Source organism: Lates calcarifer, linkage group LG10, assembly GCF_001640805.2.
Source record: "Lates calcarifer isolate ASB-BC8 linkage group LG10, TLL_Latcal_v3, whole genome shotgun sequence".
In the NCBI taxonomy this organism is placed as follows: Eukaryota; Metazoa; Chordata; class Actinopteri; family Centropomidae; genus Lates; species Lates calcarifer.
In genome coordinates, this window is record NC_066842.1 from 4,117,832 (window position 1) to 4,131,993 (window position 14,162).

General features: G+C 40.4%; 1 protein-coding gene across 1 annotated transcript; it reads right to left on the reverse strand.

Annotated features, from left to right (window-relative positions):
- Nucleotides 1-1,214: 1,214 nt before the first annotated feature.
- ampd3b (adenosine monophosphate deaminase 3b) lies at nt 1,215-14,162 on the reverse strand. Its single transcript, XM_018672591.2, is given in 16 exon segments — nt 1,215-2,093; nt 2,653-2,763; nt 2,934-2,972; nt 2,974-3,108; nt 3,463-3,583; nt 4,221-4,384; nt 4,540-4,666; nt 5,118-5,281; nt 6,581-6,712; nt 7,096-7,290; nt 7,457-7,586; nt 7,758-7,977; nt 9,112-9,277; nt 9,816-9,987; nt 10,090-10,312; nt 13,822-14,162. Coding segments are annotated over 16 exon segments (2,283 nt in total). The 5' UTR covers nt 13,844-14,162; the 3' UTR covers nt 1,215-1,931.

A 14,162-nucleotide genomic window follows, 5' to 3' on the forward strand; every position in this document is an offset into this window, starting at 1 on the left:
ATACAGCTTGTGGACATCAGTGGCACGACTGAGCGGAGCTGTGTTCGATGTACGAAGAAGAAATCATGCGCCATTTTGATTTTAGTTGAGTGGAATTCATTTACATAGAGACGCCCTGCGCTCCATCAGATTAAGTCGTATTTTAGTTACTTTACAATCACCAGACAACGATTTATTCACAGCCGATAAATTACCAAGAAGTTCACCTTCTCTGTTCATGGTCGTATTTTAAATATATTTGTCTTGTGGCGTTTCTAAGCACCAAATATGTGAAATGAGCGAGTTTCCCCACACACCAATACAGGACCAGTGATACGTCCAGCTAACGGCTAACGGCTAACAGACCGCTAGCTCTAACAAGCACCCCCGCAACGTCATTGACGACGTCACGGCGTGATTAACGTGTAGTGGACGCAGCTGTTGGTCAGGATCATTTAATTACAAAATGTTAGCAAAGCCAGCTAACTGTAATTCCCTCCAGTTGTGTTTTATGTCGCAGAAATTGCACAAAAATTGAACAAACATCGAGCTAAAACAAGGTTTACCCACCAAATCAGTGGCCAATAAAGTTTTGTTCAGCTGACATTTCCCTTCGTCCCTCACCTGATGTTTGTTTATCGAATGGAAATATGATGTTTCAGCTAGTCCGGTGCTAACCCCAACAAGGACTCACACAGTTGGAAAGTATCCCCCCCTTCAGTCTGAATCTTTCTGGTAAGTAAATTATGTTTACATGAAGATATATGTCTTCATAGTATCATCCTGACTCTACCCGTTCGATGAGCTAACGTTAGCTAGCTCAAAAAGTTAAATGCTATCTAGCTAGGTGTCAGGTTGGCTAGCGTTACCTAAACCATAAGATTTATTAACACTATATGGACGTTAGGTTAAGTACTAATTAGAAATTAGTATTTATTGAATGAAAAAAGTATGTTGTTAAACCACTGTTCATTATCCACAGCACAATTTAAACGAAATATAAACAATATAAACTAAAACAGTAAAGCTCTCAAAAATCATCATGGCACAGTCCGTCCATAAATTTGAGGCCAGTAGATGGAGGTTTGAAGATCCATCCTAGCTAATACTACACTTTAATTTCGTTTCATCTAATGCGTTAGATCCAAATAACATGCAGAGGTTTTGGACCCCAAAAGCCTAATTGTTATTTCAACTTCATGGACATAAACAAGTTTAAATAAAGTTAATAAACATTCTTGACTGTTCTGCAGTCTTTATTTTACATATGAAAATCTATGACAAATGACAAACAAGAATAAAAAAGAAAACTTTTCTAAGTCTTTTCACAGTTGTGAGTTTAACAGTGCTCTCTCAAAACTGACTTAAAAGCTCAGTTACACCTGCAACTGTCTCTGTGAATATTTGCCTGACCTCTCATTCACTACAGTCAAAATCTCGCAATTGACAAATTCATTGTGCAAAAAAACAAATCTGACTGCAGGCTTAATCATTTTTTACTGTACTTGCAGTGGACTACGAAACATGCATATATGCTAAAGTGATACAAAACAATAATTAACCAAACAGTGGTAATTTTGCACTTTTGGGAAACCTTTTTTTTTCTCTTTTTCAGTGTAAATAATTTTATAATCTGCTTCTAAATGTGTCCATTCTAACTCAGGTTTTCATACGTCCAAATCCACAAGTAGACGTCACACCCTTCAAAAGAAAAATAAACCTCTATCCCATTAAAATGAGGCACACAGTAATTGGCAAAGTTCATAGATACAGCTCTGAATACAGTCTGAAGGTCAAGTTTTATCATACTACAGTAAGGTCAACTTAAAATCCTAAGAACCCCCCTTTTTGTATGAAAATGTCTCTTAAAAAATTGCAAATGCTGTGTAACCTATGTCCCTTTATCCCTGAGGACATATCCAGGCACAGTATGTGCTGGTGTAGTCAATCACTCAGCCAGACTCTGTCTTCACTGCGTCCACTAGAAAACTGAGCTCATTGCACAGAGTCTCGTGGCGGTAGGCCATGCGGATTTGTGCCACGTTTGTCCGCCGAATGTCATTGCCCTCTGGTCCGTCCTGGAGGTAGTTGGAACCAATGAAGTGTTTCTTCTCCTGTGGGTCAGGAAGAAAAAAAAGTAGAGTAGTTTGAAGCATGTGACTCAGTGACCTTAATGTGGGACATAGCTGATAGAACGAATGTGTGGCTGAATTGTTGACCTGTACAGATTCTTGGTCAGCTTACAGCCGGACAGAATAGTTTCCCTCCATATTAGGCCTCATGCAGTGGCAGTATCAGCTCTGGCACAAGGTTTCACTTTGGACTGTTCCATAAAGTGTCTGATTTATTATAGTGATGTAGCAAAAGATATTTCAGGGGATGGAGGCATGATTTTATGGCTGTTTGGTTAACCAAGGCTGTGACTGTACAAAAGAGGAAGTGCTGTAGTGTACTCTGTGTTGTCTAACCAGTGATGTAGCCATTGAGGAAAAGGTTTTACAGCCTGAAGGGCAGAGGTGTCGGTAGAGGCATGCATGTGATATAGTGATGCCAGAAACCTATTTAAAGCCATTTAGAAACAGTATCATCACAGCTCGTCTTGAACTGTAAGAGGAAAATATGCAGAGAAGTCATCTTGTAGTACTAAAACCCACAAAAATGTTGGCACTGTACCTGGTGTGAGAGGCCGCTCTGCAGCACGCTGTTCCTGGCTATCTCGCACAAATCACAGGTGCTCAGCTTCCACAACTGGGCGGCGATGGCATACTCCTCCATCAGAGCCTCCTATAGAGGGTTAAAAAACATTTGTGAGAAGGTGCTACCAGGAAGATTGTAGGGATAATTTAAAATGTGTACACCATATTTTTAGCTAATTTTGTTTGTGGTTTGTATGTCTTCTGAATGTGACAAAAATAAACAATCGTATGATTCGTTCTCGTTCCAGTGGCTCTGACCTTGGTGTAGTGGAACTGCATGGGATCGTCGGTGGACAGCTGACACACACAGGCCTTTGTGTAGGAACTCTCGCAGAGGGTTCTTAGAGTACTGAAGGAACAGGCTGTTGTTGCTCAGTGGGGACATGGCGATCGGGACCTGGGCCAGGTAGTACAGGTACTGCAACACTGGACTCTGAGGAGGAGGAGGAGGTGTTGAGACCACAGTAATGTGAATAATGCTACAGGTTAATTTGAGGGGTTACTGGAGAGAATGAACTACCAGTTTTTCATCGATACATTGGGCACTAAATTCAACCTATGCCCTGTTTATAAAGGAGAGTCATTGGATAGACAAATCTAAGTGTGTTTATGGATTAAAGAGACTGCATGAAGATGAAAAGCAGTTCAACCCTTGTTCTGTGCAGTGGCAGGTTTTTAGCATTGTTTGGTGAGCACAACAGGTTTAGTAATCCCATACTGACTCTGTTATTGGTAGCTGATCATCATGTATCGACTCATTTATCAAAGTATGAACTGAAGACTGCACCTTCTTGAGGTTGAGTCCATGTGAGATGTTGTCAGCTGTGAGGAAGGCGGAGACCAGGTGGGTGATGGAGCCAGCTTCACCACAGTGAGGACGAAACTGGAAGGTGTTCAGTCCTCGCTCCCTGGGAAGAGACGAATAATAATACGAGTAGTGAAATACATAGCATTTTATGAGGCTCAACTGAGGTCTAACTCTTCTCTGACACGGAGTAAATCATGCGTATTTGTTGGTGCTTCCACCTCTAAGAAACATTGGTGCGTTGTAAACATTCCATGGGAATTAGCAAGAATTAATGGGAATAAACTGTAAATTAGCAAAATTGCAGGTTAGCCTATAACAGGGAACTTAAATGTAGTTTTTAAATAAACCCATCTTGCAGCATATTCTTGGTTAAATCAACCAGATTTAATGTAAATTCAGCTGAATTTATACCTTACACTGTGCATTCCTGCATCACGTGTACAGATAATTTCTAGAAACCTGCTCACTACTGCATCTGAGCCTATGGACAACGTGTAGTCAATGAAGTTTTGATGATATTACAGGGGTAAATATATTTGATATTTGGTATTAAGAGTGGCTGGACGTAAGCAGCGTTTATTTCCCCTTGATGAATCAGTGTGGACATGTTTATCAGCCCAGTCATTAACTTGTAGCTTCTGCGGATCACCTCATCACCCATTCCTCAACCTCATGTGCCCAGAAAACACAGATGATGGTCAGGATTCTGGTTGCGTGCACAGACATGCAGGACTTACTTGCGCAGGTTGTTCAGCACCATGATGTTGGCGTACATGTAGAACAGGTAGTAGGTGTAGGGAGGGTTGTCGTCTGTGGTCCACGACTCAGGCTTTGGGCTTTTGTAAGAGAACATGTGGTCACTGTGTTTCGACTCATCATCCACACTGTCAAACCCTGTCACCTGCAGAACACAGATAATGGCAGCACATTTGCAAAACAAATTACAAAACTGTGTGCTTCTCCATCAGTGCGTCTTACTCTTTGTCTGTTCTGTTCTCAAAGAGTTTTAAGTTTTCCCTTTAAAAATTTCCCTTTTGTAATCATAAAAGTACTCACGTATTTTAAGAATATATGTATTGCTTTGTGCTTCTGTGGATTGACCGTCGCCTCAAAGAGGGGGAGGAAAATGTTCTCCAGCATCTTAGCGAAGTGTGGTACCAATTTCTTTGACCTGAAAATGTCACTGCAAGACAAAAGGAATCAAATGAACTCATCTTCCCATATAAACAACAAACATTTGTTTGCTTTGTGTGTGCTGTTATTATTCCTAATTTGACTATGAGTTCTATGAAACCCTACCTTTCTTCTGAGTTTACATTTCAGGATTTCATTAACTGTGTTTGGAAAACAAAATGGATACTTGGACTTTCATCAATCAATCCTAGAAGAGGAAGCAGCATAACACTTAAGATGAGGGTTTGATGTAGTTGTAACCCTGTATGTGGCTTACTGTCTTGGCTGTAATAATGTAACAGTTACTGTAGCATGTTCCTTTTTTCAGACGTCTTGCTTACAACAGCCCTTTACTTTTAAATAGACCCAGTCCCTTTTGCGTTAATAGCACCACATTTCTTTCCTTGCAGGGAACATGTCTGCTGTCTCCTGTTGGCTTCTGCTTTCACTGAGCCACTTACTAGATCCTGGGAACTTGGATCATCCATCTCATGTTAGGTGAGTGGACTTTGTGCTGGATGAACCAGGTGGCCAGGCTCTCCCACTCGCTGGTTGAGCGGCCGTAAATCGACAAACGCGGCTCGGCGTGCTGGTACTTACTCTCCTCCAGCTCGGCAGCCACTTCCTGAAACACACACCAAACCACAGGAAGTTGGTGATGTTTCTTGATAAAGCAGAAGTGACTGTTAGCCAACACTCACTGGACAGATAACATATCATTCTGTCACATTTGTGCTGTTTCAAAATACTCATGTTACTCTAGTAACATTTCAGTACACCACCACCAGCAGCAGCGAGCACATGGCATCTACAGCTTTTTACCACTAAATACACTGAAATTAAACCATTACACACAAAGATATACTACACATATGTTTGGAGGAGAAAGAGAAATTCTACTGTAAATAAATAAAAGGCAAAAAGCTGAATAAAGTTAAAGGCCTTACATACTGTTGCTGTATAGAGATCTTTTAGTGCAGTCAGTTTTGGTTTTTTGTTTCACATAATTTAATCTAATTCTGTCACATTTTTAAAGAAAAAAAACACAGGTTTTCAGCATTAATAATGGCTCTGTTCTCTTGTCCCAGTAATCCCATAACAGTGTGACAGTTAGCCTACAACTGATGCAGCTAACTGGAATTAAGCCATCGTTAATTTCATTATTTATACCTGTGCTTTTCCTACTGTGACATGGCAAAATAAGCTCAGCTGTGACAGTGCAGTGCAGTATCTGGACAGTGTTGAGTCTGCACCCACTTGAGTTATTTTGTAGGACCTCTTGTAGGACCTTACTTTGGATTTAACAACTTAAGATTTGGAAGACAAAAGTAAGAAAAGTATTTGTTAAAACTTCATACACCATCGTTTAGAGACTTACTCCAGCACTAGCCAATTCAGCCAGCTCTGGTAGGGTGAAGAAAATAACTCCTGTCTTCGGTCTGTTTAATTTTAAAAGCCCTGTGCCTGCACTGAGTTGTGTATAACTGGAGACATAATGTTAATAACAGCACAGCAGCAAACTTCTGTTTTAACTGCTGATGTTTGACACTTAAGTACTTTCCGTTCATTAGTCTTAAACAGGCAGAAGACTGTAAAATGCTTCCAAATTAATTCATTTTATGTTCTAAATACAAAAGCAGTGACTGCTTTTCTCTGCTTTTGAACTGATGTAAACCTACTGCTCTCCTTTTCTGTTTATTGAATCAAAAATGTGGTTTTGTGTCAACAGCAGATTCTGTGATAGTCCAAAAGATTATTGATCAATAGCTCCCTGACCCTGATCATCATCCTTATAGGTTTGTGGAGTTTGTTGACGACACATATTTTCATCTATCCAACTTCAACCCAAGCAGAAAATCTAGTTAAACCGAATAAATGAACACCAGTGAGCAGAGCCTTCAAACGACATTAACTCATACTGCACCTTGACGAGACGTGCAAAGTATTCTCCTTTGATGTAGTTGTCTGATTTCAAGTAGATCTCTCGCAGTTCGCTGGCTCCCACAGGGTTGTATTTGGAGTTGAACTTGTCGAACCGGTGAAATGTTTGTCTTCCCTGGAAGAGTAATTCGTGAGAGAGGATGAATCTTATGTACCGATGATCACATTCTCATTCCAGCAAAGTGACTGTGCTGATTATTTTCATATTACACACTGAAAGGACCTTGCATGGAACATAGAAAATGATTGCGTAACACCATATGAAATCCATGAATACCCATAATTGCATCCTTGTGTCAGTAAGCACAGGTTAGGGAAATGTGCTGTAGTTATTTGAAAACAACAAATTAATTGTTGGCAGGTGTGTAGTCGTTATGTCTGATATATTTGCTTCAAGGATATGTTCATTTTAAGGAAATTATTCAAGGTAAAACTAGTGTAGGCTGCAGCAGCACAGTACAGTTTTAAAATCTCTAAGTATTTTGAATTTGTTCTTACAGCGTGCACGTCCAGCGAGTCAACGGTGAGGTCGTAGGGATCCATGTTGAGATTGTTGAAGACTTCCTTGAGTGTGATCTTCTGACAGCCTTTCTCCAGGACCACGCGATCTGCCTCCGTCTGGTAAGTGGTCTTTATAAATTTCAACAGATGCTTCTGGTTCATGCAAGCAGCAGCGTGTATGTGTGTGTCCACCTGTGTTTGACATGAGGCAAACAGTGATTTTTATTGTTACCGTGGATCCATAAACATGAGTTTATTTAGACTGAGGGTAGTGAGGTTAAAAATAGCTTCTGCTGTAGTGAAGCCCAAGGGCTCAGGTTGAAGCTGTGCCAGCCAGATGGATTGGAATTGAACCAACCTTTCTGACGTTGTAGAAGTCTCTGTGTGGAACGCTCTTCAGCTCTTTTAGCTCCGCCATTTCATTCAGCATTTCATGAAGGTAGAATTTAGAGGCTAAGAAGTTCAGCCGTCTGTGACAGTAGGTTTTCCTGTGAGAGTATCGGCAAAACATGTCGTAAAGCAAAAATAGAAGAAATCTCGTGTTTAGAAACTGACTTATCCTCTGCTCTAAGAATACTGTCCCCACAAACACTTAAATCACTCAGTTAAAAACAGATCACTCATTCGATCTGTTGCGGTTGAGGAAACTGTGTACTCACGTTGGGCCGTCAGCTATCATAGCAAGGACGTGGCTCAGGTCTATGGCAAAGGTCTCAAGGTCGGGGTAAGGCAGGCTGTGGGGTTGCTCTTGTTTCAGGGCCTCTGCGTTGTCGTAAACATGTACTATGCCATCCTTCATCTGGAGCATGTAGTTCAGGTCCTCAGGAATACCCTCCATGGAGTACGGGTCCTCCCCTTCATGAGGGTAAGGCCAGATGTCTACAGGCGATGGTTGAAATAAAATGTCAACTGAGGAATAATCATTTACACTGTTGGGAAAACTTTACAATATGACTGAGTACCATGCACAAAAACTGTATCATTATATCATGAGGAATATTAAAAGACTCCATTAAAATGTCATGATTAAAATTGCATCATAATCAACATTTTAGCATAAAATTGTTGACAACAATATTTAAGCCCGGTCGTTTTTTATAGATAGCACAATTAAAGATGGAATCCATTAATACAAACAATATAATAATTAACACAGGGGAAATGTGATGGAAAATAAAACAAAAACATTTTCCACTCAGTCATTATGTGCTGCCCAAGAACATTTGATTATTTCCATATGACCAAGATGTTTGTTATGAAACTTGTGGAATGATTTATACGTATAGATAACAGCATGTGACAAATGCACTGTAAACAGCAAAAGGAAGGCTAGAAAAGGCAAAAAAGTTTTCTTGATGATTCTTTGTGAATTTTCAGTTCAGCAATTCGAGACAGATTTGTGAAATTGTGTGAAGTTGACCGGCATTTAAATCTAGTTTATATCTTTGCTACTAAAGGATGATTACAGTGATGTTCACCTGCCAGTCTGTCTGTTGTCTAAAATCTGAGTTAATATAGGTTATGTTAATTTGGCTGTTGCTTATACAGTAAATGCATTGGTCAGATTACTGCTATATTAGTCATATATGCATTAATACTTCATGACACATATCCTCCTCCCTTGTTGTTGTTTGCTGGATTGTGTTCAACAGAAGCATCTGGTAGCTCGTCAGGAATAGCCTGACTGACCTCGACTCACACGCTCTTCACACTAACTCTGATACACATGAACAGAGGTTTTAAAAATAGTCGTGTGAAAAGTTTTTAGGCAGAGATTGTGCCCTACCTTTGACATCAAATTAATGTTGCAGTTGTTGTTTGATTTGTTGTTGTTTAGCACTTTTTTCCCCTGCTGCCCTGTTACGGTCACCTGCTGCATTTAATCTATTGTAGTCTACTGAATCTAATGTGTAGGCAGCTGCCTAGCTACCCTTATGTATGGAGTAAAGAGTGCACAGAAAACTGCAGTGTAGTACGTACTTTTCAGTATTAACCCATAAAGTTTGCCCCTACCTGGCAAGATCTCATCCTCCTCCCGCCACTCCTCGTCTCTGGCGTTGTGCAGGAATTTGGCAGTGGTCCTGGGGAAGCGGTGGTAGGCCAGCCTGGAGTACTTCTCTCTGATGAACAGTGCCGTGAGGAGGCTCTTGGCCGCCTGCTCGTAATCCTCAACTGTGATCTGGAAATGTAATGGAAAAGTTTTGACACTTTTATAAAAGGCTTTAATTTCAGTTAGTTAAATGTATTATTTGACCTTATGAGTCTTTGTTTTTAAAATGATTACTTGGAGAAGAAAAATGCTCTTAAATGCCCTTTTAGACTTGTAATAACAATGGTGGACATGCTCTTTCTGGTGCCACCTTACATTAGCTGAAAGGCAACACCTGGTTATGTTGGAGATCTTTTGCAGATGATGTTTAGTCTATCGACAGTTTTATTATTAAGTTTTTTGCCTGTAGTGCTCAGGAGGCTAAACCCACTTTTTTTTAACCCACTGTTGGTAAGAATCTAAAAATCACTCATCCATTTTGTTTTCTAGAGTGAAATGGACCACTGGGTCTCTGTTGTCTGGATGTTGGGTGTTTGTTATTCTTGCACAGCATTTTGTTTTAATGACAGTACACGTTTTGATTACAGAGAGCTGTGTAAAGCAGCCGTCATATGTTTATATTACACGCAGTTGTGCATCAACATGCTGGAGTATTAACGATGTTTACCCCTGCACAGTAATCTCCGCTAATGGTAACCCTCTGGAAGTCTGGGAAGATCTCTGGCTGACAAGGTTCAGGTATAGTTGGGGAGAGCAATGGAGAAACCAGAGACAGGGCCCAGTCAGTGCTGACGGACAAAGACATCGAGTGCGAACGCTTCAACATGAAATTCTTCTTCCTAGTAATACACAAGAAAGCACAAGTGTTATTTGAAGAGTTGTGATGCAGCAGCTGTGCAGAAAGAGAGGCATATTTGATCAAACACATTTCCATTTCCTACTTCTTAGCAGACTCTTGAGAGTGCTGCTCAGCCAGCTCCTTCTGCAGCGCCCTCTCCCTGTCCTCATGCAGACCGATGGGACAGTCCTCCGGCACGGTGAACAGTGCCATGGCATCTTTGGTGTCTTCCTCCTTCAGTGCAGAGGCGTAAACCTTCTCCGCTATGAGACGGACCTTCTCGTCCACCTCGCTCATTGACATTTTTGGGAAAAGCCGTGGCATTTCTGAGGGAGTTGATTTAAAAAAAAAGAAAAAAAAAGTGAGTTTTAATTAGTTATTTTTTGTCTTGCCAAGGAAGGTTAGGTTTAAAAAGGTATCGCAGTGGAAAGTGTATATAATAAATTTTGAATGTGCTTGCTGCTTCGTGCTTATCCAAGATAATCAGCTGTCAGCACCAAAAATGGCCACAATGATAGTTACTCAGTCTAATTAGCCATTCAGAGTCTGTTTCATCCACTTCTGCCCAGAAACTGCTGAGTCATTACCAACTGCTGAGTAACTGGTTGCTATGGTGACTGGGGCCACCAGAGGGAGGGGGAAAAACACCTACCAACCACACTGTAACACCCAGTAGACAACAGCTCATAACTTTCCATCAAAAATGCCCTCATAGTTCAAAAAGTACAAGTCCTATCAACAAATTTTTTTCACAATGAGCTCCGCAAAGCTTCAGCAAAGACAGTGATGTATTATATGTGTACCTACTGTGTACAATTTATCCACGGTCACATTTTTAAAACACTTACGGTCTCTGTTTTTAAAAAGAACTTCAGAGCTTGGTTTAACATGGCAGTCTATCAGACTGTCGGTCAGTGCTCCCTGCGCTTGGAGGTGATCTATTCAAAAAGTGTGAGTCATGTTGCAGTGGCAGTCACACTGGGTGAGAGAGGACAAATTTCTCTACATCTTCATATATAAAGTGTCTGTGTAGGTTGGAAATTGTGGGAGTTAAAAGAGGTTTGAGTGAGTTTTTTTGGCTACATTTTCAGAGGTGGCAGTTAGAGTGCTGGTGATGTCACTCACTGTAGTCCAGAACATTCCACGCAATACACACCCATTATAAAATATGAAACAGTTAAAAAAAAAAAAGTAAAAATTTAAAACTGCAATTCCGTAAAAAACATAATTCAGATTAAACCCAAAAAAGTAGTAACCCATTTTAAGTTTCAACAATGTTTATACTTGAAAGTATGATGAAATAATGTAGCTCCAAAAAGGGGAGGATTTGATCATTAATTTTCTGTGTGAAATTTTTCACAGTTTTTTGCGACTTGTGTTGTCATAGTTACTAAAAACGTTACTGAACCGATTGAACCGCACATTTTGATGTATGTTTTGCCGGGGTATTCTCAGAGCTTTAGGTCTAGTTGCATGCTGAAATTTGTATGGAAGAGGAATAATAAGAAGAAAGGCGTTGGATTATAATGTAAGGCACAATAATGGCATTAATAATTTGCAATGATATCAATGATAACTACTTTTTTATTAATTTGCTTTTCCCTGCAATTTAAAAAAAAAAAAATTCTCCTGCTGATCCTCATAGTTAGGTGTGTTAATGAATGGAAAGAAGAACCTCCACAAACTAGAGCACTGGTGCTGGGCAAAGATTGAATTACAGAGATCATTTTAGAAAGGAAACATTTTATTTGTTTTATTTTATTGTTTGTTTAAGATGAATAGTGGTATAAATCCTGCATTGCTCTGTCAATGCATCAATTTTAAGGGCACAGCACTAACTACATAAGATATTTGCATCTGTCCCTGGTTGGAGGCCAGTATGTGCAGGTTGATGTGGTAAACACTTGAGTGGAATAACTGTGATTACTAAGTAGTTCCTCACAGCAGTCATCAGCAGTAGTTACTGAAGTAGTCTTATGTCATGATTTGTGTCCTGGAAACAAGGTTTTATAATCTGAGCAACTTGCTAACACGTTATATTTCATCTCCGTATTGCGATGAAATATGGCAGTGCTTGAAGAAGGAATAACATTATCCCTGCGGTGGCAGTAAATACAAATAACGGGAAGATAAACATGAGGCCCACAAATATGAGTTTGAGGTCAGGGGTGGTGGGGGGTTACGTGATGAGCTTGGCACATTTTGCAAAGCCTCACATCAGTAAACATGTCTTAGGTTGCTGACTCGTGTTTCGGATTTGGCTACGTGTTCTGCCAGTGTGTCGGGCAAGTTACAGTAAACACTGTTAATCACTGTCCCAGGCTTCCTCGCCTGGCAGTGTGACCTCTCTACCTCTCATGGGGGAATAAGGGGTCACCCTTTCCTGGACTGCACAGCACTGGGAATGGTATGCAACACAGAGAAAAACGAAAACATGAAGGATCTTGCTTCCACAGTCTGTTGTTTGTCTGTTTGTTGATGCATGCCTGTGTTTAATTTGTTTGATGTGAAACAAAGTGTAATCATAGTGAAGTCAGTCCTAGTTGCTCTGGATCCAACACTATATTATCATACAATGTAGGTGATATATAATGGACGCCTTTTTAGTTTATCTGTATTAATGTCTGCTGAATACTTCATTTGACCATGGTAATCATTTAGGTCTTTCAAAGAATTTCTATGTCGGCATTTATGCAGAAACTCTGAACCAGATTGATGTAAAAAATACAAACTTAGTAAGAAAGTAAACATTCCCAAGACATCTGCAGATAAGTTTCCTGATCATTCACAGGATTTTTTTCTCTTTTACTTTAAAAGGAAACTGAACTACTAGAACTGCAGTTATTAGCATAACACAACTTTGGGTCTCAAGAACGTTCGGTGGGAATACGGTCATGTTTATTTGTATTGACCTGACTCTCTTACATACCCATGGCATGAACTCTGGTCCTCTTTTTAGACTTGAGACCCTGTGAATTCATATTTTGGTCAGACCAGATGAAGGACAGCGGAGATGCTGTTTTTTTTTACTTGCTACTTGCTTAATCTCCCTGGTGTTGAAAACTACTGTTGCTATCCAACATCCCATCAGAGGTGGAGATGTTTGGCTATTCTGATCACCATGTCATCACTGTTACTAATAATATTAATGTTGCAGCCGGTGTAAGACACTCGGCCACTTCCAGCATCAGTCCCCTGTGGAGGTATTTGAATCAACAAGGACAAGACAGAATATGTAATACCATCATATCAAATAGCGAATGTCTCTGCTGCAGACTCACCATGCTAAGTGGTTTACATGCAACTCTATCTGTCTGAAAACTGTGTGATCTTGGCACCTTCACAGATGACACCATTAACATTTGCCCCTTACATTGGCAGATTTTGCAGCCTGTTCTTAGGTTAGCACATTTCGGAAGCTGTCATTCCCGACAAGCCTCTAGGCATGTGTACACTGTCTCTATACTGGAACAGCTGAGCAGCCTCTTGGATGACCTTGACCTACATGTCCCAGCTATAGAAACCTGACCTACATAAAGCAGTCTGGGTATGTTAGGAAGGAATTTTAACATGTCTAATAAAATTTCAAATAATATCCTGATTTGTTTTTTAGAGGAATAGACCATTATGTAACCGAACACATCACAAACATGCTTCAGTAATTCACAATAATCACTTTTAGTAATATTTGCACTTTTGTTTCAGCTGTCAAATTTAGCTAAAAACCACCTCAGTGCCTCAGAGCGCAGACACTGAATGGACCACTCATCACATTGTATTTCGGTGTCACTCTGCAGTTTTATTACCAGTGGAGGAAGCTCTGTCTGTCTCTTACCTTCTGTAGTGGTTTGGGCCATGTTTGACTCTCTCAGTCTCTGCCTGTTGAGTCAAGTATTTCAGCTTTCATGTGTCTGCTTCTGTCTCTTCTAGACTCCCTAGCTCTTAGCACTGGCGCCACTATTTTTCATACGCCTGCCACTCGATGTCGGTTCTTACAGAACACTGTGGAGTGTTGCTGAAACCTCTTGATGCTGTCAAGACTGTCCTCGGGTCTGGTGTCTTGTATCTACGATGTGTCTCTGAGTGTGTTTTCACTCCGACTGACTCTGTCGGGTTTTGCCCTGCTGTTTATGCGGTCTGGTGCCTGTATGTATAATGCAGCTGCTAGTTGTTGCT